This window comes from Pan paniscus, chromosome 11 (assembly GCF_029289425.2).
Source record: "Pan paniscus chromosome 11, NHGRI_mPanPan1-v2.0_pri, whole genome shotgun sequence".
Taxonomy (NCBI): domain Eukaryota; kingdom Metazoa; phylum Chordata; class Mammalia; order Primates; family Hominidae; genus Pan; species Pan paniscus.
In genome coordinates this window covers 96,968,796-96,996,677 of record NC_073260.2, presented here as the reverse complement: position 1 = coordinate 96,996,677, position 27,882 = coordinate 96,968,796, and the positions used below count along the sequence as shown (strand labels likewise).

Here is a 27,882-nt window from a genome sequence, read left to right as displayed (position 1 = left end):
TTAATATTATAATAATAGGAATCTTTAAAAACAATTTATCTAAATAGTATTTTACATTTGAAATATTAATATATAATTTGAAAAATCAAAATGAAATCCAGAGAGTTAAGCAGAAAGTTTTTTTTTTAACATAAGATTATATTATAAAGGGTCTTTAAATATTTTTTCTTTGAAAAGACAAAATTAATTTTAAAAAAAGTTTAGATCCAGCATGACTGTCAGCTGAACAGAAGCTGATCAGTCTTCAAATATCATAGCATTTTTTTCTGAATGAACAACTGAAAGAGGCAAAATTTCAAATATATTTTATTCAAAATTCTCCATTTAGGAGAAAAGATATATAACAATGTTCACACATGCTTTAATAACTTATTTCACTGTACAACTTACATTCTGTATAACAGTACAATAAACCAGCCAAAGAAAACAACCAGTTAGCACTTAAATAAGAATCTACCATGTAAAAAACATAGTATGGGACACTACAAGGTAGTATTTATATATTTTTTAAATGACTGAGCTACAGTACAACAGTCATCTAGTTCAGTGGTTGTCTAAAACATCAAGCTGTCCACATCTTTCTGATTCATGATGGGAAAGCTATTATGACCTTTCACATTCGAACATGTCATTTTGTTGTGTAAATTTGGTGGTGGGGGGCAGAAGGGCTCTATTACCTTTATCCCTTTCTTATAAATATATTTTCCCTTTTATGTTACTTCCAGAATTTTAAATAAAATATTTATTTGTGTTTGTGTAACTACAATGTCAATATTGTGTTAGAATTATATTAATCAGTTATTTTATAGCCAGCAAAATGGTCCAAACGCATTAAGAAAACAAAAGACAACTTAGCTCTGCCAAAGTAGCACCTAGAAAAACAGCACTTCGGTAAAATTTCTCCTGCTATTCCTTACAGCCTATTGCAGGCAAACAGCAACAACTTCAAAAACATAGGCAGAAATGCAAGAAGGAAGTACTCAAGGAACTATTTTCTGTTTCTGAAAAAAAGATCTTATTAGTTAGTATATTCTCTAATGCATTTTATAATCTCAGAATTGCAATGACTGCCAAAGCAGGTACATGGTAAGACTTGGCAAGAAGAAAACAAGATGAAAATGACTGACCAGTGAAATCTGAACTTGTTCCAAGTAATTAGATTTTCCAAGGAGAAAAAAGGCACAGGAGGTGCGCATTTCAATTTGGCTCAAAAATAATGAAAATTAATTTAAAAAGTTGGCAACAACTACTAAAACATAAAATACAATTTCCTTTTACAGAGCTCAACTACATAGAATATCAACAATAGCAAGAACAATAAAACAAACAAAACACCCTAACTGTGGTTCACCAGGAACAAGGACTATAGAGAACTATTAGACATTTCTACAGACTGAATCCCAGGGACTAAATCCACAAAGTAGGATCTAATAATCAATTCCAATTAAACATCTGCTTGATCAATTTTCTTTCTAAAGCTCATCCTATGTTCAAGCTCACTTTCTTTCTGTGGAATTGAAATCATTTAAAGGCTCTAGTTTTCAGTTGATTGCAGAAGTATTACAGTAATTCTACACACCAAAGAATGCCAAAAGATAGAAAGTCAACTATCTGTAAAAGCCAACTCAGATTTCACCTTGACACATGTAAACCATGAATCATGTATTTCAAAAAACAGTAGTTGTGGTCAAGTTTACATCCTATTATTATATCTTTAAAAGATAGCAATAATATTTATTATATTGTAAACATAGGTCTGTATCCCAAAAGCATAAATCTAGGAAAAGAGACATCCAATGTAATGATGCACCTGACATCCCCTCACAGGCTCTTGTGAGAACTGTAGTGTAACTTACTTAACTGCAATTGCTGAGAGCAGAACTCTGGAGTATGATCCAGGGGAACGTTTCCCCACACCACTGAGCTACTTTACCAGCGATCATGATTGTGATGGAATAGGCTTATTAAGTTACACATTTAAAAAGTCATTAGAACATCTCGTTCTTGCACACTAGTGTAGAAAGGTCTTCCAAAGATAAAAGAGTGTAGGCCTGGTTTAATTTTCTCAGCCAGAGCCATTATTATGTTAAGATCGCCCTCTGCTGTTAAATCAAGGTCTATCTTCAGGTTCCGAAGAGATTTAAAGGGCTTTTTTCCCTTCTGCCTAAAAATAATGAAAAAAAAAAAAAAAAAAAAGAAGCGCAAAAATTATGATATAGAAAATGTACAAAGGAAACAAAACAAAAAAACAATGTACAAAGGTTTTTCTTCCGTGTAGGAGTTTTACTCACGTATCGTCTTCTATATATTTTATTAGCGTCAAGGCTTTTCTGTGAAGGACAAGTAGAAACTGTGCAAGGAAAGTACTTCTGAGAGATAAGCCAGGTTTCAGCTGAAAGACCTGCAGGGAGAGGAACCATTTCAACACATAATTTGCTCACATTCTACTCGTACAGCAGTTTCTATGACAGTGTTGACAGTGCTTGGTAGACAATACACACTAAACATCTCCTTAACCATTTCCACTGATGCCCCCTAACAGGAGTGTGGTATAGAAGCACTAGGTGTAGGAACAATCTGATATATATATTTTTTTGAGACGGAGTCTAGCTCTGTCACCAGGCTAAAGTGCAGTGGCGCGATCTTGACTCACTGCAACCTCCACCTCCTGGGTTCAAGCGATTCTCCTGCCTCAGCCTCCCAAGTAGCTGGGATTACAGGCACACACTGCCGTGCCCAGCTAATTTTTGTATACTTAGTAGAGACGGGGTTTCACCATGTTGGCAGGATGGTCTCGATCTCCTGACCTTGTGATCCACCCACCTCGGACTCCCAAAGTGCTGGGATTACAGGCATAAGCCACCATGCCCAGACAATCTGACAGTTTTTAGAAGTTTTCTAATTTATCTTTAAAAATGCATTCAAATTTTGCATTCTACTTCAGAATACATCCATGTTTACTTCACTATTAAAACTCATACATAAGTTATTTCGTATTAATTTTTTCTGCCCAAATCTTCAAATAACATTGAAGCTCCTAGAAGATGAGCCTATGGTTTTGAGACATTCATATACCTGTACTTTTGCAGGGGGTGGAGTGGGTGGGTAGGAGTAGAATGTGTGCATATGATGAGGTGGAGAGTGGGAGGGATTTTATGTCAGCTTGAGAAGCATGAAATTCCAGGCCTACGAATTTTCCTTGAACTTCGCAATATGTCACAGACCTCACAGATCTCAATCCAAAATTTCTAGTAAACATAAGGATCTCATTATTTCAAAGCTTTATCTATGACACAGTTTCCTGGCCTGATCCCCAGAATGTTATTATAACAAAACGGTAATATATTAAGAAATAAGTTCCATATAATCTACGATTTCCTTCAACTGTGTAATTAAGTAGATATTTTTTAAAAGAATGAAACAATAAAGATGTTATTTAAATAAGTACACTGTTTCAAAAATATTTTTGAGTCATTTCAGGCAAATAAACAACCTCCCTTTCTCAAAAAAAAAAAAAAACTTACTTGTTATAGGTTAATGCTTGAATTAAAATGTTTGTTGTTTGACGTATGGAATGCTGCACTCTTAATTGTTAATATACAGGCTCTTCCCCATTAATAAGTCAAAAGGAAAAATCATTTAGACACTTTAGAAAGACCAGACACTACAAAAAGCACCTAATAAAACAGATTAGGACTCAATTCTTAATTCTATCATTTTATAAATGTTAAAATATATATAAAAAATATATTACACTCTATCATAGAGTATATGTTATATATTTTACATATCATATATAACATATACTCTACATAACATAATAGGGTTTTAAGTTTATAACTTTTTTTTAATATATAAACATATATATATCCTACAATGCTGGTAATATGTATATACACTCGTACTATATATATACACACATACAAACATATATATATACTTGTACTACATATATAGTACAAGCATTGCAGGATATATATATATGTATATATTATATCTGTAAAAGCTAAGTCAGATTTCACTTTGATACATGTAAACCACGAATTCTATGTTTCAAAAAACAGTAGTTGTGGTCAACTTTATATCTTATTATTATATCTTTAAAAGATAGCAATAATATTTATTATATTGTAAACAAAGGTCTGAATTCCTGAAGCATAAATCTAGGACAAGAGGCAACCAACGTAATGATGCACTTGACATCCCCTCACAGACTCTTCTGAGAACTGTAGTGTAACTAACTTAACTGCAATTGCTGAGCAGAACTCTGGGGCATGATCCAGGGGAATATAAATATATACAACAGGCATTGTAGGATATATTAAAAAAGAAAACATGTCATATCATTCACTCTGACAATCTCAAGTTCAACATTTACCTGATCCAGGAAGGCTTTCACTAGAGTGTCTCTGTGTAAGACATCTTGAAAAATATTCCTGAAGAAAAGAAGAAAATGAAGAAAAGAAAAAAGTTCAAATGTTGAAATGGCTATATAATGCTACCTTCCACAATCCCTCACTTGAGCCAACATTTTAAGTTCTTATAAATTGATATTACATATAAACACATTTGTAAGAATATAGATGTATATATTTGGAGACACAAAATATACATTCATTTATTTACTCAAGGATATATTTACATTTTACTGGTGTTTGTCAGGCTAATATGTAATTTTTTCTCTAAAGAATATAAGCAGTCCCCAGTAAAGGTATGTATGTATCTATCAATCTATTTTACTACTCTCATCTTTTAAAAAAAGTAGAGACCCTTAGGCAATTAATAAATAAAACTACCAATTCTTGCCATCTCAAAAACAAAACAAAAAACAAACCAGCAACAAAAATAAGCCACCACCACCAAAAACCAAAACAAACCAAAAAATGTGAAGAAAAATTTGAGTGAGATTAGCGAACACACTCCAATGATTATCCACTGGGTTTGCCTCAAGAAGCCCACCATCTGTAAGTAACATGAACCAACTATCCAAGAAAGTACTACCTACCTTGGCAACGACCAGAGTGAGAAGTAGTAATATAATGGCCACTTAAAATCATGTGTGCCTAACACAGCACCTAGGATATAGTAGGTGCTAAAGCAAACACACAAACAAACAGGACTATTTATTCCCTTCCCAGGCCCCACCTCCCTTTCATCTTTTCTCTTCCATTTTCCCTAGGTTCTACTCAGGCCAGAGGGTAAGAAAACATTTAGTAAGAAGAGGAGTTTTTAACTGAAAGTGGTAGGGATCATCCTATACCTGACCAGAGTGGCAAAAAAAGAGAATGGGTATGTGCAGAAGCAAACAGGAAGGTAGTTCAAGTTTCCTTATCTTAAGAAACGAGTGTACCACACTACAGAAGAAAGAAACCGTAAAGGGGAAAAATATCAGCATTTCGTCATTATTGACTGGGCACTGATAGTGCCCCTTCTTGGGCTCTGGAAAGAGAATAAGGCTTATATTTAAGTCGAGTGGCCTTATTATACCTGTTCCACTGAATGAGTATCTTCGTCATAAGTGAGTTAGATAAAGCAAGGTGTTAAAAAAGAACATTTCCAATTTGTTTGTGTCATCTCATTTCTTTCAGCAGTGTTTTGTAATTCTCATAGAGATCTTTCACCTCCCTGGTTAGCTGGATTCCTAGGTATTTTATTCGTTTTGCGGCTATTGTGAATGGGACTGTGTTCTTGATTTTGCTCTCACTTTGGAAGGTGTTGGAGTATAGAGAATGCCAAAACTTTGCTGAAATTTTTAACAGATTTAGGAGTTTCTGGGCAGAGACTATGAGATTTTCTAGGTACAGAATTATACTGCCTGCAAACAGAAATAGTTTGACTTCTTCTCTTCCTATCTGAATGTCTTTCTTTCTTTCTCTTTCCTGATTGCTCTGGCTAGGACTTCCAGAACTATGCTGAAAAGGAGTGGTGAGAGTGGACATCCTTGTCTTGTTACGGTTCTCAAGGAGAATACTTCCAGCTTTTTCCCATTTGGTAAGATATTGGCTATGGGTCTGTCATAGATGGTTCTTATTTTTTTGAGGCATGTTCCTTCAATGCCTAGTTTGTTTAGGATTGTTTGTGATTTTTCTTTTTGAGACAGGGTCTCACTCCGTTGCCCAGGCTGAAGTGCGGTGGCATGATCTCAGCTTGCTGCAACCTCTGCCTCCCGGGCTCAAACAATCCTCCCACCTCAACCTCCTGAATAGCTGGGACTATAGGTGCATGTCACCATACCAAGCTAATTTTTTTTTTTTTTTTTGTAGAGATGGGGTTTCACCATGCTGCCTAGGCTCGTCTTGAACTCCTGGGCTTAAGAGATATGCCCGCCTTGGCCTCCCAAAGTGCTGGGATTACAGGTGTGAGTCACTACACCTGACCTACTGAAGGTTTTTAACATGAAGGATGTTAAATTTTATTGACAACCTTTTCTCTACCTATTGAGATAATCTTGTGGTTTTTGTTTTTAGCTCTGTTTATGTGATGAATCACACTTATTGATTTGTGTATGTTGAACCAACCTTGCATCCCAGGGATAAAGCCTACTTGATCAAAGTAGATCAGCTTTTTGATGTGCTGCTGGATTTGGTTTGCTAGTATTTTGTTGAGGATTTTTGCATCTATATTCATCAAGGATATTGGCCTGAAGTTTTCTTTTTTCTGTTGTGTCTCTGCCAGGTTTGGTATCAGAATGATGCTGGCCTCATTAGGGAAGAGTTCCTCCTCCTCAATTTTTTGGAACAGACTGAGTAGGAATAATACCAGCTTTTCTTTATACATCAGGTATAAAGAGATGACACAAACACATGGAAAAACATTCCATATTCATAGATAGGAAGAATTAATATTGTTAAAATGGCCATACTGCCCAAAGCAATCTACAGATTCAATGCTATTCCTATAAACTACCAATGACATCCTCCACAAAACCAGAAAAAACTATTTTAAAATTAATATGGACCCAAAAAGGAGCCCAAATAGCCAAAGCAATCCTAAGCAAAAAGAACAAAGCTGGAGGCATCACATTAGCCGATTTTATACTAAAAGGCTACAGGAACCTGAACAGCAGGGTACTGGTATAAAAACAGACACATAGACCAATGGAGAACAGAGAGCCAAGAAATAAAGCCACACACTTATAACCATCTGATCTTCAACAAAGTTGACAAAAAACAAGCAATGGGGAAAGGACTCCGTATTCAATAAATGGTGCTGGGATAATTGCTAGCCATAGGAATTGGAGTGAAACTGGACCCCTTCCTTGTGCCATATACAAAAATCAACTCAAGATGGATTAAAGACATAAACGTAAAATCTAAAATTGTAAAAACCCTGGAAGACAACCTAGGAAATACCATTCTGGACATAGGCCCTGGCACAGATTTTATGATGAAGACGCCAAAAGCAACTGCAACAAAAACAAACACAAATGGGACCTAACGAGCTCCTGCATGGCAAAAGAAACTATCAACAGAGTAAAAGACAACCTACACAATGGGAGAAAAATATCTGCAAACCATGTATCCAACAAAGGGATATGCAGAATCTGGAAGGAACTTAAACTAATTAACAAGCAAAAAACAACCCACCCCACTACAAACTGGGCAAAGGACATGAAAATTTTTTAGAAGAATATATACACACAGCTAAAAAGCATATGAAAAAATGCTTAATATCACTAATAATTAGAGAATTGCAAATCAATTCTCTAGGAATGGCTATTATTAAAAAGTCAAAAAATCACAGATGTTGGCAAGGTTGTGGAGAAAAGGGAACACTTATACACTGCTGGTGGGACTGTAAATTAGTTTAGCTATTGTGAAAAGCAGTTTGAAGATTTCTCAAATAACTGAAAATAGAACTACCATTCACCCTAGCAACCCCATTATTCTATATGTACCTAAAGGAATACAAATTGTTCTACCATAAAGATACATGCATGTGTATGTTCATCACAGCACTATTCATGATAACAAAGACAGGGAATCAACCTAAATGCCTATCAATGGTAGACTGGATAAAGAAAATGTGATACATATACACCATGGAATACTATGCAGCCATAAAAACCAGATGGAGCTAGAGGTCATTATCCTAAGTGAACTAATCCAGGAACAGAAAACCAACTACCGCATGTTCTCACTTCTAAGTGGGAGCTAAACACTGAGTATACATGGACACAAAGAAGGAAACAGCAACACCAGGGCCTACTTGAGGGTGGGAGAAGGGTGAGGATCAAAAAACGACCTATTGGGTACTATGCTTATTACCTGGGTAATGAAATCACCTGTACACCAAACCCTCATGACACGCAATTTACCTGTATAACACACCTGCACATGTACACATGAACCTAAAATAAAAGTCAAAAAAAAAATTCCAGTGACCAATTTTTCATGTATTGGCAGTGACTGGAATTATTTTAAAAAGTTAAAATTAAAAATAACAAACATAATTAACATGTAAAAACATATACTTAAAAGTAAAATGACTCTGTGACAATAGACTTAACAACACACAATCTAGTGGCTGAAAATACTATTTTTTGGACAATTTTATGTTTAGAAAATTTAGAGCTGGATGCAAAATTTAAAAATTCAGGATATTATTTTGTCATGATCAGCAAAATGAGAATAGCTGTCTAACTGTAGTTTGTCAAATCAGCAAAACAAACATAGCTGGCTAAAAATGATTAAGAAATGTTAAAATACACATACGTCCTCTAAAAAACAAAACAAAAATACCAAATGGTTGCAAACCCATTCTGCAGTTCACTAAATTTCCTCAAAAAAGCTCCCAAGTAACCAATCAAAAAACGGAAAAAATACTAAGCACTTTAGGAAAAAAGAAAATGTTTCAAGGCACAGATTAATTAGAAAACTTCTACATGTCTACTAAAATTTACCAATATATAAAAACTTACTGACATGTAATTTCAGTTTGACCAATTCATTTTCTAAAACATTCCCCTACTACTTTCTCAAGAACCAATAAAAACTCTGGAGAACTAGGAAAAAATGGGTCCTACATTAAGTCATCTTTCTGCACCTTGAGATGTATAAGGCTGGGGGTCCCTTGAACAAGATATTCCTATTCTATGCTTTTGGTTAACACTTAGTGTGTAGTTACTGGTGCTCCACATGTCTGTTACCTAAGCTCAAACTGATTCTGTAGATACACAGGTCAGGCTTATTTGCCCCAATTTTTCTATTGCCTTACACACTTAGACCTGGGTTATTACAGTTAACACTTACTGTTACCTTCTATGTGCCAGGCATTATTGCAAGCACTTTTTTTTTTTTAAATAAGACAGAGTCTCGGTGTTCCCCAGGCTGGAGTACACTGGCACATCATAACTCCCTGTAACCTCAAACTCCTGGGCTCAAAAGATCCTCCTGCCTCAGCTTTCTGAATAGCTAGGATTACAGGCACACAGAAACACATTCCAATAATTCTTTTTTATTTTTGGTAGAGATGGGGTTTCACTATGTTGCCCAGGCTGGTCTGGAACTCCTGGCCTCAAGCGATCCGCCTGCCTTGGACTCCCAAAGCTCTGTTGTTATAGGCATGAGCTACTGTGCCTTTTCTCAACTGATAAAAGAGAACCACAAAAGTATACTATAATTCTTTTCCTGATTTCAGAACATCTTTTAAGTGTTTACTTAGGGTTTTAGGATTACAGATTTATCATCATCATTTTTTTTTTCAAGTTGGGTCCATGCTCAACAATTAATTATCATTACTTTTCCTTTTGAATTTACTGATCAGGCTTTTTTTTTAAAAAAAATAAGTGAATAACAATATAAAATGCAAAGTAAAAGAATGTTCCATTAATATATTTTAACAGTTTTGCTGTATTTTATATTCATATGTCAAGAAAAAAAAGACTTAGAATTACTTCTTTGGTTTTGTTAATATGTCCATTCAATAACTGTTATATAATAGACTATACACAATGTAGGGGCTGGGGCTGTCTGGTTGGCCACTATTAAGCCCAGTACCTAGAACAGTGCCTAGGAGCTCAATATATGTTTATTAAGCAAATAGTTAAATATTTACTTTAAGGGTTAATCTTACCTATTTTAGGGTAAACACAATTGTATGGAAAAAGAACATTTAAGAAAAAAATGCTGGATTAAATGTTTCTTCAAGCATAATTCTGCTGGTAATATTTCTTTCTTTTTAAATGCAACTTCTGTTTTGTTTTTATTCGTAAAAGACACAATTTCATATTGCTTGACTACAGTACCAGCAGGCAGAGCATTACGTACAAATCAGGAGTAAAGCTTTCGTCAGTGTAGATGATCGTATCCTGAGCCATGTCTTCTTCTGAAGTGGCTCTCCAGAAGGCTGTCAGCTCGGATCTCATGTATCTACGCTGATTATAAATATGTTCATGACAGGGTGGCATCTGCTTCACAGTATTGACATCCACATCTATGTGTGTGGTGGGATATGGAGCATACATGACTTGCCGGAAAGGCAGCACAAAGCTTCCAGTTGAATCCTGTCAAAATAAAAGGAAAATTTACTGTCTTACATGCCAAACGATATGAATAATTGTTTTTTAATTTTAAAAAATGGTCTCTGATTTAGCAAATCCATCTCTAAAAATTTATCCTAAGAAGCTATTCATGAGTGTGTGCAAAGTTTTAGTGACAGAAGTGTTCAGTATAGCATTGGATTCAATAGCAAAACATCAGAATGACCTAAGCATCCAAAGGAAGTGGTTAAGTAAATAAAAATGAATTTATTATTTGGCATCTATAGATGAAGTTGTTGAAGTTTGTGTTGGTATTCAAAGAGGCTTAGAATCTGCTGTGAAAAAAGCAGATTAGAACATGCAGAGATGATCCAGTGGGGGTGGGAGTCTTAAAGAAAATACATGCAAAAGGGAAAAAAAGACTAGAAAGAGATATACCAAATATTAACAGTGGGTATTCACTGGATTGAAAATTACAAGTGTCTTTTAATTTCTTAATTATTCTATGCATCTCAATGAGTATGTATTTTTATAAAACAAATTTACTTCTTTCCTAATCAGTTGGGGTAGCCAGTTACCATGTAATAATAACCTACTGCGTATGAGGCACTGTGCTATGAACAGAACAGAAGAAAGAGGCTATTTCCATTTTTTTACTATTATAATGCTGTGATAATCATCTTTGTATAATGTCAAAGGTATTTTCTGGAAAACTATATGATTTGTATTTGCATGGAGAACTATTAAATATTTTTTCATTAGATCATGGTTTTGAAATTTCCTCTAGGCATCTGGTATAGGTCCCTTTCAGAACTAAAATTATATAATTAAATGAGAGGGTGCTGAGGAAACAAAAGTATTAAGCACTTTATTATGCCTTTAACAGGAGAAGTTCTAATTTACAGATATGTATAACTCAAATAGAAACTATGTTTCCTTTAACTAGTTTCTATATTTAAATACTATCATTCCGAGTTCATAGCAGCACATTATTGAAAATGCACAAAAGCCTAATATAACTTGTATTTGCAACAATTTTTAAATTTTTTTATTTCATTTTGCTGTGGCTACATCCTCAAGAAAGTAGTCACTATGAGACAATCACATAACCATTAGGAAAGCTATTTCTTCACGTCTTGGGACTATAATTGAAATAACAATAATAGATTCAACAAGGTGAACAACTTTCTTCCCTTTAAGTATTATAAATAATTGCTAATTTACATTTCTCTGTTTTGCTCCTTGACAGTAGACTCAAATAAAAGAAAAATACAATTTTTTTCTAATATATATTATATATAGAAATATATATATTTTAGTACACATACATAGGAATTGCTTAAATCCTATACGCTTCTTAAAGATGTTTAAAAAGTTTTTTCAATAAAATTCAAATCTATTTAGTTAAAAAGAAATGATCTTATTTTAGATGTGCAACCTGATTTAAGCATGTGTTAAAAAAAAAAAGTCCTGAGGCTAGACATGTAGGAACAGGGACCCACCTGGAACACAAAGGGTATTCTATGGTGTTTCACTGATGATACTAACTACAAATCCATAAGACATATAGTCTATGTGCAGAACTGTGTAAAGGAAGTCAGTCTCTGGGCATGTCAATATGAGATACATTAAATGCTAATATTTAAGATTTGTCTATAAAGAGTCTCAAAAATGATTTTAGAAAAGTGGTTTCACTTGTGATAACTAGAAACTATACCTTTAGCAGGCCTTGTACAAAGAGCCCTGACTCATATTTAAATGATGATTCTGCTTCACATAACCTGGAGCATTTTCTCTCTGCTGGAGTCAGAAAAAGGCATAATGTTCTGACTATCTATAAAAGAAAATATTTTAGAATTAAAATATGAAGTAAAAAGACCACTGATTTGCTTATGAAAGATATCTGAAATTTTAACTGTTATTATCAATAAAACATATCCTAAGAAATAAGTATTCTTTAGTCACCTGGAATCCATGGGATGTAACAGTTGTTGCTTAAAATAGGGATTCTGTGGTCAAATAAATTTAGAAAATGCTTGGTAAATTTACTGTATGGCATCTCAAAACCTTTAACATTTGGCTACATACTGTGACTCTTCAGGTGAATTATATCATATGCAGACTTTCTCAGACTTATTTGACCATGGAACTTTTATAGCTTCTGTTTAGTGGGTCTACACATGAAATTCGTTGTAAGAAATATCAAAGAATGTCCAGATCCTCCAATAAGAAGAGAATTAATTATTGAATTTGATTTAAAATAAGCAGGTCATTGGGTGGGGTTTAGAAATCTGATTCTAATAATATTTGACCTACAGCTCTATTAGGAAAAATAAAAAGGCATGTAACTATCTTGAAATTCAAACCATATCCACAGTTATTATGTTAAAGGAGTAGTTTTCAACCTAGAGTGGTGGCAACTTCTTTCTCAAATTAAAACAAGATAAAAGGTAAGCTATTCTCCCTCAAGAGGATGGAGGATGGGAAAAATGTTCAAAAAAAAAAAAAAACAAAAAAACAACTCCAACTATGGAGCCTTTCTCCCTTCATAAAGCAGCTCGGCAGTCCCTCTGTGCAACCTAAGGCTTTGGAGATCACAGATGGAAAGCCACCTGTTTGAGGTAACAGAAGGAATAAGGTCGCTAGTCCGTAGATGCAATATAATGACAGAGGTATACTAAGCTCTCATAAATGGTTATATGAGAAATATAAATTAAGGCTCATGTGAATATACAAAGTAGCTGATTACAAAAAAAAAATTATGAATATCTTTGTAAAGTATCATTTCCAACATATTTCCTATGTAAAACTTTTTTTAAAAAATTAGGTTTGCTGAAATTGAAAGATACACATACTTATCTCTGAACTCTTTCTAACTAATGGTCAGTGAAGAAAAGTGCAAAATCCTTTAGTTTATTAGCTAATGCTTGGAAATGTAACTGTTCATTAATCCTTAATTAACTCAAGTAGCACTGAAGGAAAGCGTCAGAAACATTACTGAATAAAGTATAATCATCAATGACCACTTAATCCCAATAGCTCCCTAGAAGGGACAGATTTAGAAGGAAAGCCAAGACAATGAAATCAAGATGAATAAACAAATAACATTTCTTTGGAACTACTACCAAAAGTACATGACTACCTTCAGATTTGTTAAAGATAACACTGGGAAATAGAAGAGTAATTTTTTTTAAATATCTGATTTTAATATATTCTCAAAACCATTTATACACAACTGACACTGGTATTTACGAGCTATCAAAAGAAACTGATAAATGATTCCTATTCAGTTTATTTCAAACTCACTGTTGCCACAAGGTGTCTTAGCAATTTGATGAGATTACATTGCCTCCTTATACTACTAGAGCATTTTAATTGCAACCTACCATTTAAATGACAATCCATGATATATCATCAATCTTAAAGAGTCAAATCATTTGCTAGATTATAAAATAAACTACCTTATTTACTTTCTCTGCACTGCTACCTACTACAACGGAACAGCCACAGGTTTGCAAGTGTGAGCTGATGGCACTGTAAGTTAAAGAAAACAGATTAAAAACATTGCCTATAAAACAATTTAACAAACTAAAAACAAAAAAAAGTAAGTGAGCTCTTCAAATAACTCAGAATAGCTTTACATGAAAAACACCGAAGCTATACGCACAATGTTATCTTTTATTTGTATAGGAACCTACATTTTCTAAAGACCTTTCACAGAAATTTTCTTATTGAGCCTTAAAACAGCCCAATTAGTCAGTATAATATCATTTAATTAATGTATTTATTTATTGAAATACCATCATTTTATAGCTGAAGAAATTGACATGTAGAGAGATTAAGTGACTTACTTAAAGTCAAATGGGATTGAAAATGATGTATGAAAGGCTGACACTGAACAGATACAGGACTAAAGTGCATCTGATTCAAGCCATTAAGGCTCTTAGGTTAAACACACTCATGCCTCTGATACTCCATCATGAGCCTAAAGGAAAAGACTGTGAACATAAAAGTGAATACTTTATCCTTTTACTTCTCTTTTTTTAAAAGTAAAATTTCATGAAAATCTGTAACTGTGAAGAAACTTTAAAACAGAATATAAGATAATACATGTAAAGCAACTAGTAAAGGAACTAACATGTAGGCACTCAACAAATATTGGCTATTTCTAGAAGAAATGTAAATAGGAAATGTTAGCTATTAGCTATTATTAAGTGTTTTTATGTTCCAGGCACTGTTCTAAGTGCTTTATATTATTTATCTTACTCAATGCTTATAACAACCCTATACATTAGGTACTATTACTATTATTGCCATTTTACAGATGAGGAAATAGGTGTATAGAGAATTCAGGTACCTTGCCCACGGGTACACAGCATTAATCCAGGGAGTCTGGTTTAAGGGCACAAACTCTTAAGTACTAAACTCCACTGCTGGATGGAAAAAGATCAGTATAAATATGAATAATTTTGTTCTACGCCTAAATAACTTGAGTTCATCTACAGTACAACTTAATTTGAAAGGATTCTGTTAGCTTTAATGAGAAGTAAAACAAGAAACCAGAATCAAGCAAGGGGCCGTGATTTCTTGTCTGGGATGGAAACTCGGTTTTTTAAATAGCAAATGGAATAACACCAAATATATTATGAAATATAATGAGTGAAAAATAACACAAATTTAAGCAACAGTTCAAATACGTAATGTTGTCCCTAGAACAATCTAAGTAGACAGTCTGTTATTTTCTTTCTTCCAAATCTTGTCATAGGTGAGCATAAGATGTGTATCTGCTTCATCCAGCTTTTATGAAAAGAAAAATTCTTACTTGAGAAGAAAGCCTTCATGACAACTGTCACCAATATCATCATCATTGAGTACTGTATCAGCTATCTAAAATGCATCAAAAAATAAAAAAATTAGTCTGGCTGTAACATAGTGTTGAAATAACACTTTTAATATACAAGTTTTCTGAAGTCTGGATTCAATATAACACACTGCCTTCATTTCCGAGAATCAAGACTCCCCATAAAACAATCTCTGTGCACTACCATAAACTTCAGAAGAACAAATGTGAAAGCTGGTCAAGCAGGTTAAACAGTTTTTACAAGCACAACTTCCTCTTCTGAGCTGTCAGAATCAGGAGACTAACCTAAATGACAAAATCAGAAAACAACAAGAATAGTTTCCTAAAGGTATCTCTTAACACTCATAGTGTGTGATTCAAAACGTCCTCAACAAATGATTAAGGAAACTAAATTTGTGACTACAAGTAAACTTCCATTAATGGTTACTGCTTTGGCACACAGTTTTGTTTCAAAAGGCACTACATTAAATATTAATTGCTCCTATAAGAGCTGGGATCCTCCCACTTTTAGGAATTATAAAAGTAATGAAACAGACAGAATGAATTTAATTTTGTCATCACTGATCAAAAATGCCTCTGTTTTGCCATAAAATCCAGGATTCTGTGTGTGCTTATTTGCTAAAGTGGCCAATACTGTATGTGCATAGTATGTATGACAAAGTGGTTAGTATTAAAATTAGAATATTAATAATATACATAATAATACTATAACCCCAAAAAACTGATAAAGCGTATAATTGCTCTCATTTAAACTTACATCTATTTCTTCAGGAACACTGTGTGATTTCATAGATGAAAGCAGTTCCATTACAGGAATCACTTCTCCAGTAAGCATTGGAATAATACTCTGACCCTGCACAATAAAGTGACATGAAGTGAAGAAAATCACATAATATGACAGAAGCTGGGCAATAAAAAATAAAATAACATCAAACAATAACATTCTTTGATGAAAATACTTCGTAATTTGTTCAAACACAGTATCAAACAAGTCTACTACGTGTCTAAAGGATTTATATGCAATCCAAAGCTCACTTTTATTCTTTCTTTTCTTTTTTTTTTTTTTTTTGAGATGTAGTTTTGCTTTCGTTGCCCAGGCTGGAGTGCAATGGCGTGATCTCAGCTCACTGCAACCTCTCCTCCCGGGTTCAAGTGACTCTCCTGCCTCATCCTCCCAAGTAGCTGGGACTATAGGTGCCGCCACCATGCCCGGCTGATTTTTGTATTTTTAGTAGAGACGGGGTTTCGCCATGTTGGCCAGGCTGGTGTCAAATTTCTGACCATGCCCGGCCCTAAAGCTCACTTTTATTCTTTAGAGAGTATGGAATCATTGGTTTATCGTTTACTGTTACATGCAATGATTAAGTCATCATGCCTCTTTTAGAAAAGATCTCCTTTAAAATTTGAGATAAAAAAATTTGTCAATTAAAGGTCATCAATATATTTCATATTTAAAAATGAGGAAAACCAAGCACAAAAAGACTTTGAAATCCTTACCAAATAGGTAAGGAAAACTTGAACCAATACCTAACCTCCATACTCATAAAAGTATAATCTACCCAAATGCAAATCAAAATCAGCACATATATTTTAAGAATCAATAAAACAGAAAAATTCCCTTTAGAGCTATTTCAAGATAATATTACTACTTATTACATCTTGAAATTGTAATTTTGAAATTTGTATTTATAGAATCAAACTGAAAATTCAGTATAACACATCACAAATGTAAAGTGTCTCAAATATGGGTGGTCCCTCATTTATTCACTACCACCACCAGTCTCATCAGTTTTGTGACCAACTTGGTTAAGTAAATTTTTTGAGATATAAATGAAATTGTCAAATGTCTATGAATTTTTAGCTAAACATATTTTTTAAACCATACATTATTTAAGATGAATTTAATACTAGTTGTTTTTCCTCACTTATTTTATGAAATGATTTTACTCAAAGTCTTCATAAGCATCTTTAAGTCAGAATCTTTGTCAGACCCAGGGCCATTTTTGGAGTAACCTTAACCAGTTTTTCAGAGACCCATATTATTAAGCTGCTTGAGAATTTAAATGTGACGCTACTTCTGGAAGTTTTATCCTAAGCCATATGCCCATTTGCATAATGCTGAAAGTTTTATTAAAAAAAAAATCATCCTTTAGTAACCTCCACAACTAACTATTCACTGTTTTTAGTTTTTAAAGTAATAATTATCATGCCTGTTTACAATTACAATTCACACATTCAATCTAACAAGAATAATGACTAGATCCGTGTTAAATTTCCTTCCCTGTGAAGCAATTTTATCAGATGACAGCTACAACTGAAGTTGTTTCAAACTAATGCATCATCCCCAAACAGTATTGTTCAAAATTAAGTCGTTGTGAGATTTGCAAGAACTCAATCAAAAGGCAACTCCTCCTTTTCGGGAAGAATAATTTTGGGAAAATATTTCCTCTTAGGTTTAAGCATACATAGTATTTCATTCACAGTATCTCAGACATTATCAGTATAAGTGAATGAATAGCCTCACTGAAGCTCAACACCACCAAAAAAAAAAAAATTCTACAGGGCTAAATACAGAAGAGGCTCTAAAAGAAAATCTCTCAAGTTTCTATTCCTCCTTGTACTTCTCAAACTTGAACTTCTCAGCAGTAGGATAACATTTTTAAGAAGAGCACTTAAAAGAGAGACCAAAATTCATTAATAGTAGTCAACTTAAGTAAAGGTTTCTGGTTTGAAAAAACAAAATCCCAGTAAAAGCAGAATTTTAGTTGGTTCTAAGTTTCCTCAACTTGCGATAAGTCTACTTAATTAGTCTACTAATAACTAGTGGGTTAGAGGGTGCTGAAAGTTACCCCATTCCTGGGGACCCTGCTTATTGACCAGCAAATAAGGACTGGGATTCTTTGGGTAAAGGGAAATCTTTTCTTGTTAAGTCAGACCTTTACACAGAATAACTGTCTCTGAATTGGAAAGCTATCTACAAAAGTACAAACATAACAATTTGGTAAAGGAGATCATTGTATTGGGTTCTGTATTATGGCCATGTATTTTCACAAGTTGTTTTTTTTTTAATTACTTTTTTAAAGTATCATCTGTCTCACTCATGCTAAAAAGAAGCAAAGAAAGGCAAAACAGCCATGTTTAAAATATTGGAGTTTTACAAGGAGCATTGAGGGTCACCCACAAGAGGAAATGGAAGTAAAAGTGAAGAACTCTTTCTTCACTGGAGATTCTCCTTCAAAAGAACTTCTCTGCTTTACACTGAAATAGTCTGTACTTAGTTTCCGCAGGGGAAGCCACACCCTTGTAACCATGCTTCTCAAACTCTAGTGTCTGTTCCTGAGGGGCATTCAAAGCCAAGGGATAAACATGGCACATTTTCCTAGAGGAGAGGGTAAGAAATATCACTGACAAATTTTAATATTAAAATAGTTATGGAATAAAATGTAAATTGCATGAGTCTTAACGACACAACGTAAGACTTGAAAGAAATATTGTGTGGACCTGGGCCTACACCCCAGACAGATACCTTAGGGGTACATATGCTCTCCTTCTGTTACAGCTACTTCTAGGGAAAGGTTCGAGAAGTAGTACCTTAAAGAACATATCAGAGACAATTTTTTTTATTTTTACTATGAACAAGTTATCCAAAATTTATTCTGGGCAAACAGAAAAAAAAAAGGGAGCAAATATTAATTTGTAGATGCAATTACTATTTTCCTTTGTTTACTGATTTAACTCTTCGGGTTTAAGATATGGAAATCTTCCTCCAGTTTATTCTGTACACCTCCATAAAAGCTCCATTAAAGGCTTATTCTGTATGTCTCCAAGGCCTTGACAAATGTAGCCATCAACCTTATACAGATACATGCCGTGAGAAAAACATTTGACAGTATGCAATTTGCATATACCTGATCTTCCATTCTCTCTGTGCCTTCTAAGATAATCTTCTGGACATTTTCTTGTCTTTCCTGAGCAAGAGAAAATTTATTTAAAAAAACAACCCACAACATTTTGATACTTGCTTATTTTTCAATAGACATGTTCTTGTGTAGTAATTTAGTTCACAAGAAAAATACTTTCTACTTTAGGGAAAAAATGGGGGCAGGGGTAGGAAATTAACCCAACAAATGCATGTTCTCATAAACAATACAAAATAAAACAACCTTTATTCTGCAGTGAAAAAAAGATAACTTCACAGAAAACAGTCAATGTTAACATCTGCATAGTTTCAAAAAGGAAAAGAATGACTTGCACTTTTCAAATTAAACATTATGATGTTGTTTAAAAGATTCTCCTGATTTTAAGAGTTTCATAATGTGAGAAAAAAGGAAGTAAGCCTGCAAACATAGTAAAAAATTATTCTTTTAAAAGATATTATTTTTCCTTACTATTGGGCAAAAGCCTTTTAAAACTGGTAATGCTTAATGGACTTTCAGGTTAGTATCAAACTGGAACACAGGAAGGAGAATTCAATGTGTTCTTCAGATACATCAAAACTATACTGAAAAGTAAATACCATTATATATTCAACTACAGGATTTAGGGGAAAACAATAATTTCTGTAAGATTAAAAGGAATTCTCTTGGGAACCATTCCATTCAACCTCCTCATTTTATGAACCTGGGAACTTGGCAAAGAGGTTAAAGAGACCAAAGGCTACATGACCAACAGCTTATGAAACTATTACTTTGAACTGTTATACTTACACATAGTAGTAAGCGAAAGACAGAATTGTGCAATGAAAGGGAAACAAAAGGTATTAGAGTCAAAGGCTCCCAAGAAGAATCCAGGATCTAAAAGTTTCTTTATTTGTCTAAGCTTTAGCTTTTCATCTATAATGTGGAGCTACCATTTCGTACCTTCCACAGTTAATATGAAGATGACAGGTATCAGATCAGATGTATTTGTATCTAATAGGGTAAATGCAAAATAAATAACATCTATTGTTTGATGTTCACTGCATATAATTAAAAAAATAAGATTTATATGTATCAGAAAATAAGCTTTCAACAGATAGGTTAACATGATTAATAAGCTGAAAAATCACTTACCTTATGCATCCATATTCTTCCTTTCCGGATTATATGTGTTAATCTATCAACACACACTCTATGAAGTGGGAGGTAGAAACTAAGTTCTGTCTGTGGAAGTATAATTGATAGTCCATATGTGCTGCGATCCCCATTCCAGTTTCCATCAAAGATTAATGAAACAATAATCACTCCCTTTTCAGATAAGACAAAAAACTTTACATCTATAGCACCGCTCTCTGCATTTCGAAGGATTTCTCCATTTAGAGTGTGGTTGGCAAGAAAAGTTATTTCTCCATCACTGAGAAGTACCTGTTCTGTCTTTGGAGCCCAAATGTGCCTTACTCTAGGACCAAGAATATTGTCCCAGTAAGCAAAAGTAGCTGCTAATAAAGGTGATTCGCCACTTAAAGCAATCTCTGTCTTGGCAACAGCTGGAGATGGCGGTGGGCAAAGAGTCGACATCACTGCATTCCAACTGTCACATTATCCAAATGCTCTGGAGATATCTAAACAATGACATATGAAACCAATGATTAGGTTCAGCAATTTAAAGATATCCATCAAAACCCCAAATGATTTAGACATATTTGGTTTGTCCTCTTAAGTCAAAGATGTGGAATCCTGTTATCTCCTATCAGGATAAAGACATTCAACTAGCACAGTAGGTGCACATTAAATGCTTGTTGATATGATCATTTTACAAGACATAGTAACTTGTTACTTATATTCAGGGCATACATTTAGAAATTCAAAGAAATAATGAACTAAAAAAAGGGCTTCTTTACACTGATATTAAATGTTACATACTAAAGCTCACAGACTAGACCCGCAGTATTCCCAAATATCCAGTCCATGTGCAATTCTAGTATGACTGGAGATTTGGCCCCTAACCCATAGCAACTAAAAAGGAGAAAAACAGGAAGGGAAAGGCTCAGCTAGAGACTGACACTTGTGGGTTGAATTGTGTCCCCCAAAAAGATATGTTCAATTCCTAACCCTTGGTGTATGTGAATGTGACCTTATCTAGAAATAAGTGTAATCATGCTAAAATGGGGTCATACTGGATTAGAGTGGGGCCTAATCCAATAACTGCTGTGTTTATAAGGAGAGAGATTTGGAGACACAGAGACAAACGGTAGACAGCCATGTGAAGACAAAAGGCAGATACTGGATTGTTGAAACTACAAGGCAAGAAAGGAACACTCAGGATTGCTGGTAACCACCAGAAGCCAGGAAGAGGCAAGGAAAGAGTCTTCTTTCTTGAAGATCATGCCCCTGTCAACACTTTGATTTCAGACTTCTAGCTTCTAGAATTGTGAGAGAATAAATTGCTGTTGTTTAAAGCCACTCAGTTTGTGGTGCTTTGTTACAGTAATCTTAGAAAAGTAATACAACACCTAACAACAGAAATACTTTAAAGCCGCTAAAAGGTCAAAAAAAAAAAAAAAAAAGACATGGAAATACCACAAGTCTGGAGCCATAACAAAAAATGGGCAAACAGTCCTGTATCCTCAGTGAACTCTGGTTATGAGAATACTGAAGCCCGATCCTGATGTTTAAAACGACATTGAAATATCAAGACAAAGATAAATATATTTAATATGCTAGCCAAGAAACCAACACAGCATTTTATCACTGCAAAGAGAGTTCTACACTAAATGGCTAGAATTTAAAAGCTTTAGTTATTTAGAACACGTAGAAAACAGAAGGGCTAAATAGGGCCTGTTCAAGCCTTTGAATTTAATGAGAAAACAGACATGATGAGAAGAACATAAACGCTCACATCCAAGACAGAACCCAGGGCTCTTGGTCCCCTTGCTCAACTTGTACATCTTAATCCACATAAACATATCACTCTAAAAAGGTACATCCTATGTGATATTAATGTAAAACAAATCATTCTTGCAAATACAGTTATGTGCCATGTAACGTTTCAGTCAATGGTAGACTGCATACATGATGGTGGTCCCATTAGATTACAATGGACCTGAAAATATGCTATTGCCTTAGTGACACTGTAACCATCATAAGGTCTTAGTACTATTTTGCAAGTTATTTAAAGTATAGCACATACAATTATTACAGTGTACAACACTTGATAATAAACTACTACGTTGCTGGTTTATGTATTCACTATACTATGCCTTTTATTGTTATTTTAGAGTGTACTCCTTCTACTTTTTTTTTTTTAAGTTAAATGTAAAACAGCCTCAGGCAAGTCCTTCAGGAGGTATTCAACAGAAAGCACTGTTATCATAGGAGGTGACAGCTACATGTGTGTTATTGCCCCTAAAAACCTTCCAGTGGGACAAGATGTGGACGTGGAAGGCGGTGAGGTGGGAGTGATACTGATGATCCTAATCCTGTCTATGCCTAGGTGAAAGTGTGTGTTTTAGTTTTTAACAAAAACGACTAACAAGTAAAAAAAAAAATTAAAAATAGAAAAAAGCTTCTAGAATAAGGATACAAAGAAAAAATATTTTTGTATAGCTATACAATGTATTTGTGTTTCAAGCTAAGTATTTTAAAAGTTAAAAATTAAAAAGCTTACAAAGTTAAAAAGTTATAATTTTTTATTGAAGAAAAACTTAAGATAAATTTGGTGTAGCTTCAGCGTACTGTGTTTATAAAGTCTACAGTGGTGTACAGTAATGTTCTAGGCCTTCACATTAATTCACCACTCACTCACTGACTCACCCAGAGCAACTTCTAGTCCTGCAAGCTCCATTCGTGGTAAGCGGCCTACACAGGTATACCATTATCTTTTATACCATACTTTTACTGTACCTTTTCTATGTTTGCATATATTTAGATAAATATTTACCACTGTGTTACAACTATCTATAGTATTCAGTACAGTAACAACTGTACAGGTTTGTGGCCTAGGAGCAATAGACTATACCATATGGCCTAGGTACATAAAGGCTATACTATCTAGGTTTGTGTAAGTACACTCTATGATGTTTGCATAATGACAAAATCGCCTAATGATGCATTCCTAAGCAATGTATGATTGTACTATAATTGAAGACTTGTTATCTAAGACTGAAAGTAAAAAGAATTGCAATTTCACCTAAGCAAGTCTAAAACTGTGAAGTCTATTTATAATAATAGCAATACAAAGCAGCTAACAGCCAAACTATGATATACCTCTCTTTGCCATATGATTGCTTTGGGAGCTAACATTTCATCTGTAAATGTATGACAAAGTAAACAATTTTACTTAAAGAATTTCATCCACATCTTGTCAAGAGAGTTCAGTCTGATGGAAAGCACTGACTTCTATTTACAGAGCATTAGATGAGTGCTTTTATCATATTATGAGTAGGCATACAGAGCCTGGCAAAACAGTTAACTCTAAGTATGTACAGAAATGGTTGAACACAAAGACAGTTTTAACACGTGTATTTTTAATTTCAAAAATTCATTTAAGTAATATTTACTTTTAAATATGTTGTATCAATTTAATAGTCTTAAGAGACAGCACTGGATATAAGCCGTACAGCTTCTTTAAAATATCCACTGTTTTAAATACAATTTAAGCAGTCAGTTTACAATGATCAAATATAGGAATGTGATCTGAATTGAAATGGTAATGACACTACTGCTCTCATAACTAACAACAGCAAACTGGAGGCCAACATAATGAATTAAGTTAACATACAACCATAAAATTATGTTGTAAACATATTTTTCTTTCATTCTTTTAGGTTAAAAAGGTGGATAATCATAAAGGCAATATTACAACTCTAATATTTCATCATTAAACTGAAAATAAAAGTATTTCCTAAAATAGAACTGAGCCCTGGAGCAAAATCTGATTGAATTATAGGGAAACTTTTTTACCACGTTGTGAAAATTGAACTATTATACTGCTAGTTACACTCTCACTCCTAACAGAATAAGAAAAAAAAATGGGCCGGGCATGGTGGGTCACGCCTGTTATCCCAGCTCTTTGGTAGGCCAAGGCAGGTGGATCACCTGAGGTCAGGAGCTCAAGACCAGCCTGGCCAACATGGTGAAACCCCACCTCTACTAAAAATACAAAAAATTAGCCAGGTGTGGTGGCGGACACCTGTAATCCCAGCTACTCGGGAGGCTGAGGCAGGATAATCTCTTGAACCCGGGGGGGCAGAGGTTGCAATGAGCTGAGATGGCGCCACTGCACTCCAGCCTGGGCGACAGAGACTCTGCCTCAAGAAAAAACAAACAAACAAAAAGAATAAGAAAGAAAATGAAGGACAAAGATCATACTGAATTGCTTAGTTTTAAATCCTACCAAAAGAAATAGCCTGGGAAATGAAATGTCACAGAGAAGTATAATTAGGAGAGCTGTAAAATTATTTTACTAATACTTGAAGTCATCGTCTTTGGTGAGAAAAATCCATACATGCAAATGCAGCTGAAAAAAATCAGCTCAAAACCAATAGTTGTTTATGTACCTATCTTACGTACATGTAGTGCTGTCTACTCCAGAGAGTTACCAAACATTAGCCAGTCTTTTGAGGGAAGCCAAGATTCAAATTGAGTGAGACGGTGGCTTGCTCACAGGGTTCATGAGAGGTTTCCCAATACACTTTCTGGAAATAATCCCATATATGCAGACATGATTACATTAATTAACATCTGCTAAAACTGTTAGTAGAGTGCTAAGTTTGAGGTTTTGCTTTTTCTTTAAACGTCTGTTAAAAAATCAACCTGATTGGTATTTAGAAAGGTGGTTGGTCCACTGCTATTGTAATGAAAATTCTACAATCATAAAGCCCTCACTTCTTGTTTTTTAGAGACAGGGTCTCGTTTTGTCATCCAGGCTGGAATGCACTGGCAAGATCATAGCTCCGGTGTAACTTCAAACTTTTGGGCTCAAACGACCCTCCTGCCTCAGCCTCCCAAGTAGCTAGGACTACAGGTGCACATCACCACGCCAGGCTAAGTTTTTTATTTTTTGTAGAGACAGGGTCTACGTTGCCCAGGTTGAGCTTGAACTCCTGGCTTCAAGTGATCCTCTTGCCTCCGCCTCCCAAAGCTCTGGCATTACAGGTGTAAGCCACCTTCTCCAACCTGGCTCTCAACACTTGTAACCATGCTGTTTATTTTCTCCCAGCCCAAAGAGAAGCAGGATCCTAAACCGTCCACTTTCCACAACAGGAGCTGCCCAGGACCACTTCAAGGACAGTGAACTGTTTACAGTACCAGAGAGTTCACAACACTTTCTCAATCTTCAACATCAGGAAAGACTGGGAGGTGAAGTTCATATCACTATCTGGCCATTTCTCACAGTTCCAAGTTTCTCAGACAATAGGTAGGCTAACCTAGTCCTCCTGGGAACTACCTAATTAACGTAGAATAGAACCCGAGGGCAGACTTGAAAAACAGAAGTCCTCCTTGGTTTACTTTGTTTCTCTGAAAGCAAATTTTGGAGTGCCAACACAGCCAAACAAAATGTTTTATCAACTTCATAAGTTGCTTGTAATTTTTTCCCGGAGCAGGTAAATGCTGGCTTAGTGAACAATCTGGAATGTGGTAATTACTCTCCTTTTTGTTTCAGATGTACTATCAGCATGTAGCAGTTTCCAACTGATTCAGGGTTTTCCTAAAGTGACAGGCCTTGGTAGAGGTGGTGACAACAATGCCCGTGTCAAATGACACCGTATTTCAAGTATTCTGACTCCAGGTTATTAATATCCCCTATATGATAGTCTTGTTTCTGTGATATTCACAGATTATGTTAAAAGTTTCCCAAAGTCTGAGAAAAATCATATCTTAACAGTATCTTTTTTTTTTTTCTCCTTTGTACAAAGTAGAAGTAATGCCAGACAGATTATGTACCCTTGTTGTGAACAACTGGTGCATGGCAACAGTTTGAATAGGAATTTACCAAATGCCACAACCAGGCAACTACTTACTCTCGCAGGACCTCCCTCCTGTTTCTGAATACAAAGCCTGGTGGTGTTCATCGCGGCCAGATCGACTCAATGAGGACACGGACATGTAATCTGTGCACTTCTTTAGACAACTGATTACCATCAGTCAAGTGATGCCCAAGTCACAATAGTCACTTCCTTTAAGCAAGTCTGTGTCATCTCGGAGCTGTGAAGCAACCAGGTCATGTCCCACAGAATGGGGAGCACACCGACTTGCACTGCTGCCCTCATATGCAAGTCATCACCACTCTCTAGAAGCTTGGGCTGAAATTCTGCAGGCGTCTCCACACCCCCATCTCATCCCGCATGATCTCCTCGCCGGCAGGGACAGTCTCGGGTTCCTAGCGAACCCCGACTTGGTCCGCAGAAGCCGCGCGCCGCCCACCCTCCGGCCTTCCCCCAGGCGAGGCCTCTCAGTACCCGAGGCTCCCTTCTCTCGAGCCCGCAGCGGCAGCGCTCCCAGCGGGTCCCCGGGAAGGAGACAGCTCGGGTACTGAGGGCGGGAAAGCAAGGAAGAGGCCAGATCCCCATCCCTTGTCCCTGCGCGGCCGCCGGCGCCGCCGGGAAGCCCGGGGCCCGGATGCAGGCAATTCCACCAGTCGCTAGAGGCGAAAGCCCGACACCCAGCTTCGGTCAGAGAAATGAGAGGGAAAGTAAAAATGTATCGAGCTCTGAGGAGAGCCCCCGCTTCTACCCGCGCCTCTTCCCGGCAGCCGAACCCCAAACAGCCACCCGCCAGGATGCCGCCTCCTCACTCACCCACTCGCCACCGCCTGCGCCTCCGCCGCCGCGGGCGCAGGCACCGCAACCGCAGCCCCGCCCCGGGCCCGCCCCCGGGCCCGCCCCGACCACGCCCCGGCCCCGGCCCTGGCCCCGGCCCTTAGCGCGCGACTCCTGAGCTCCAGAGTTTGCTACGGGCTGCGGTTGTTTCCCTCCTTGTTTTCTTCTGGTTAATCTTTATCAGGTCTTTTCTTGTTCACCCTCAGCGAGTACTGTGAGAGCAAGTAGTGGGGAGAGAGGGTGGGAAAAACAAAAACACACACCTTCTAAACCCACACCTGCTCTTGCTAGACCCCGCCCCCAAAGAGAAGCAACCGGGCAGCAGGGACGGCTGACGCACCAAGCGTCATCTTTTACGTGGGCGGAACTTGTCGCTGTTTGACGCACCTCTCTTTCCTAGCGGGACACCGTAGGTTACGTCTGTCTGTTTTCTATGTGCGATGACGTTGTCTCACGAGGCTGGCGAAATGGGGCGGGGCAACTTGTCCTGTTCTTTTATCTTAAGACCCGCTCTGGAGCAGCGTTGGCGCAATAGCGTGTGCGAACCTTAGTAGGGGAGGCTGCTGGATCCGGAGAAAGTGAAGACGATTTCGTGGTTTTGAATGGTTTTGTTTGTGCTTGGCAGGCAGTGGGCGCTCAACAAATATTTGGTGGATGAAATTTTGTTTTTACTGTAAGACACAGTTAAGTACATTCAAAACTCCACCGCAAACCCTGGTAGGGGACAGCTCCGGCACTGCGGGCGGGAATCCCGCGGTCCCCTGCAAAGTCATCGCAATTTTGCCTTTACATGTAAGAATTCTC

The 27,882-nt window shown here is 36.0% G+C and overlaps 1 protein-coding gene across 6 annotated transcripts; it reads right to left on the bottom strand.

Moving 5' to 3' along the window:
- Positions 1-288: 288 nt before the first annotated feature.
- On the bottom strand, positions 289-27,509 carry C9orf72 (C9orf72-SMCR8 complex subunit). 6 transcript variants are annotated; one of them, XM_034967284.2, is made up of 11 exons: positions 27,342-27,509; positions 20,393-20,880; positions 19,250-19,309; positions 16,099-16,194; positions 15,303-15,367; positions 13,942-14,014; positions 12,198-12,314; positions 10,269-10,504; positions 4,379-4,436; positions 2,292-2,401; positions 289-2,164 (listed from the first exon to the last, which is right to left on the bottom strand). In XM_034967284.2, exons 2-11 carry the CDS (start codon positions 20,834-20,836, stop codon positions 1,978-1,980), a joined length of 1,446 nt encoding a protein of 481 aa, XP_034823175.1. In that variant the 5' UTR covers positions 20,837-20,880; positions 27,342-27,509; the 3' UTR covers positions 289-1,977. The 6 variants fall into 6 exon arrangements, with proteins under 6 accessions (XP_034823175.1, XP_054948043.1, XP_034823174.1 ...); XM_055092068.2 differs by having other exon boundaries at positions 289-2,160; positions 27,342-27,468; XM_034967283.2 differs by lacking the exon at positions 27,342-27,509 and adding an exon at positions 27,058-27,133.
- Between the last annotated feature and the right edge of the window lie 373 nt (positions 27,510-27,882).

What these genes read in the sequence shown, in the direction of transcription:
- C9orf72 (XM_034967284.2), bottom strand. Translation starts at nt 20,836, where the DNA reads ATGTCGACTCTTTGCCCACCGCCATCTCCAGCTGTTGCCAAGACAGAG. An exon ending in GTGCAGAGAAAGTAAATAAG is followed by an intron (nt 12,315 to 13,941) that starts GTAGTTTATTTT and finishes TTTCTTTTATAG; the next exon opens with ATAGTCAGAACATTATGCCT. An exon ending in AAATATATAGAAGACGATAC is followed by an intron (nt 2,165 to 2,291) that starts GTGAGTAAAACT and finishes CATTATTTTTAG; the next exon opens with GCAGAAGGGAAAAAAGCCCT.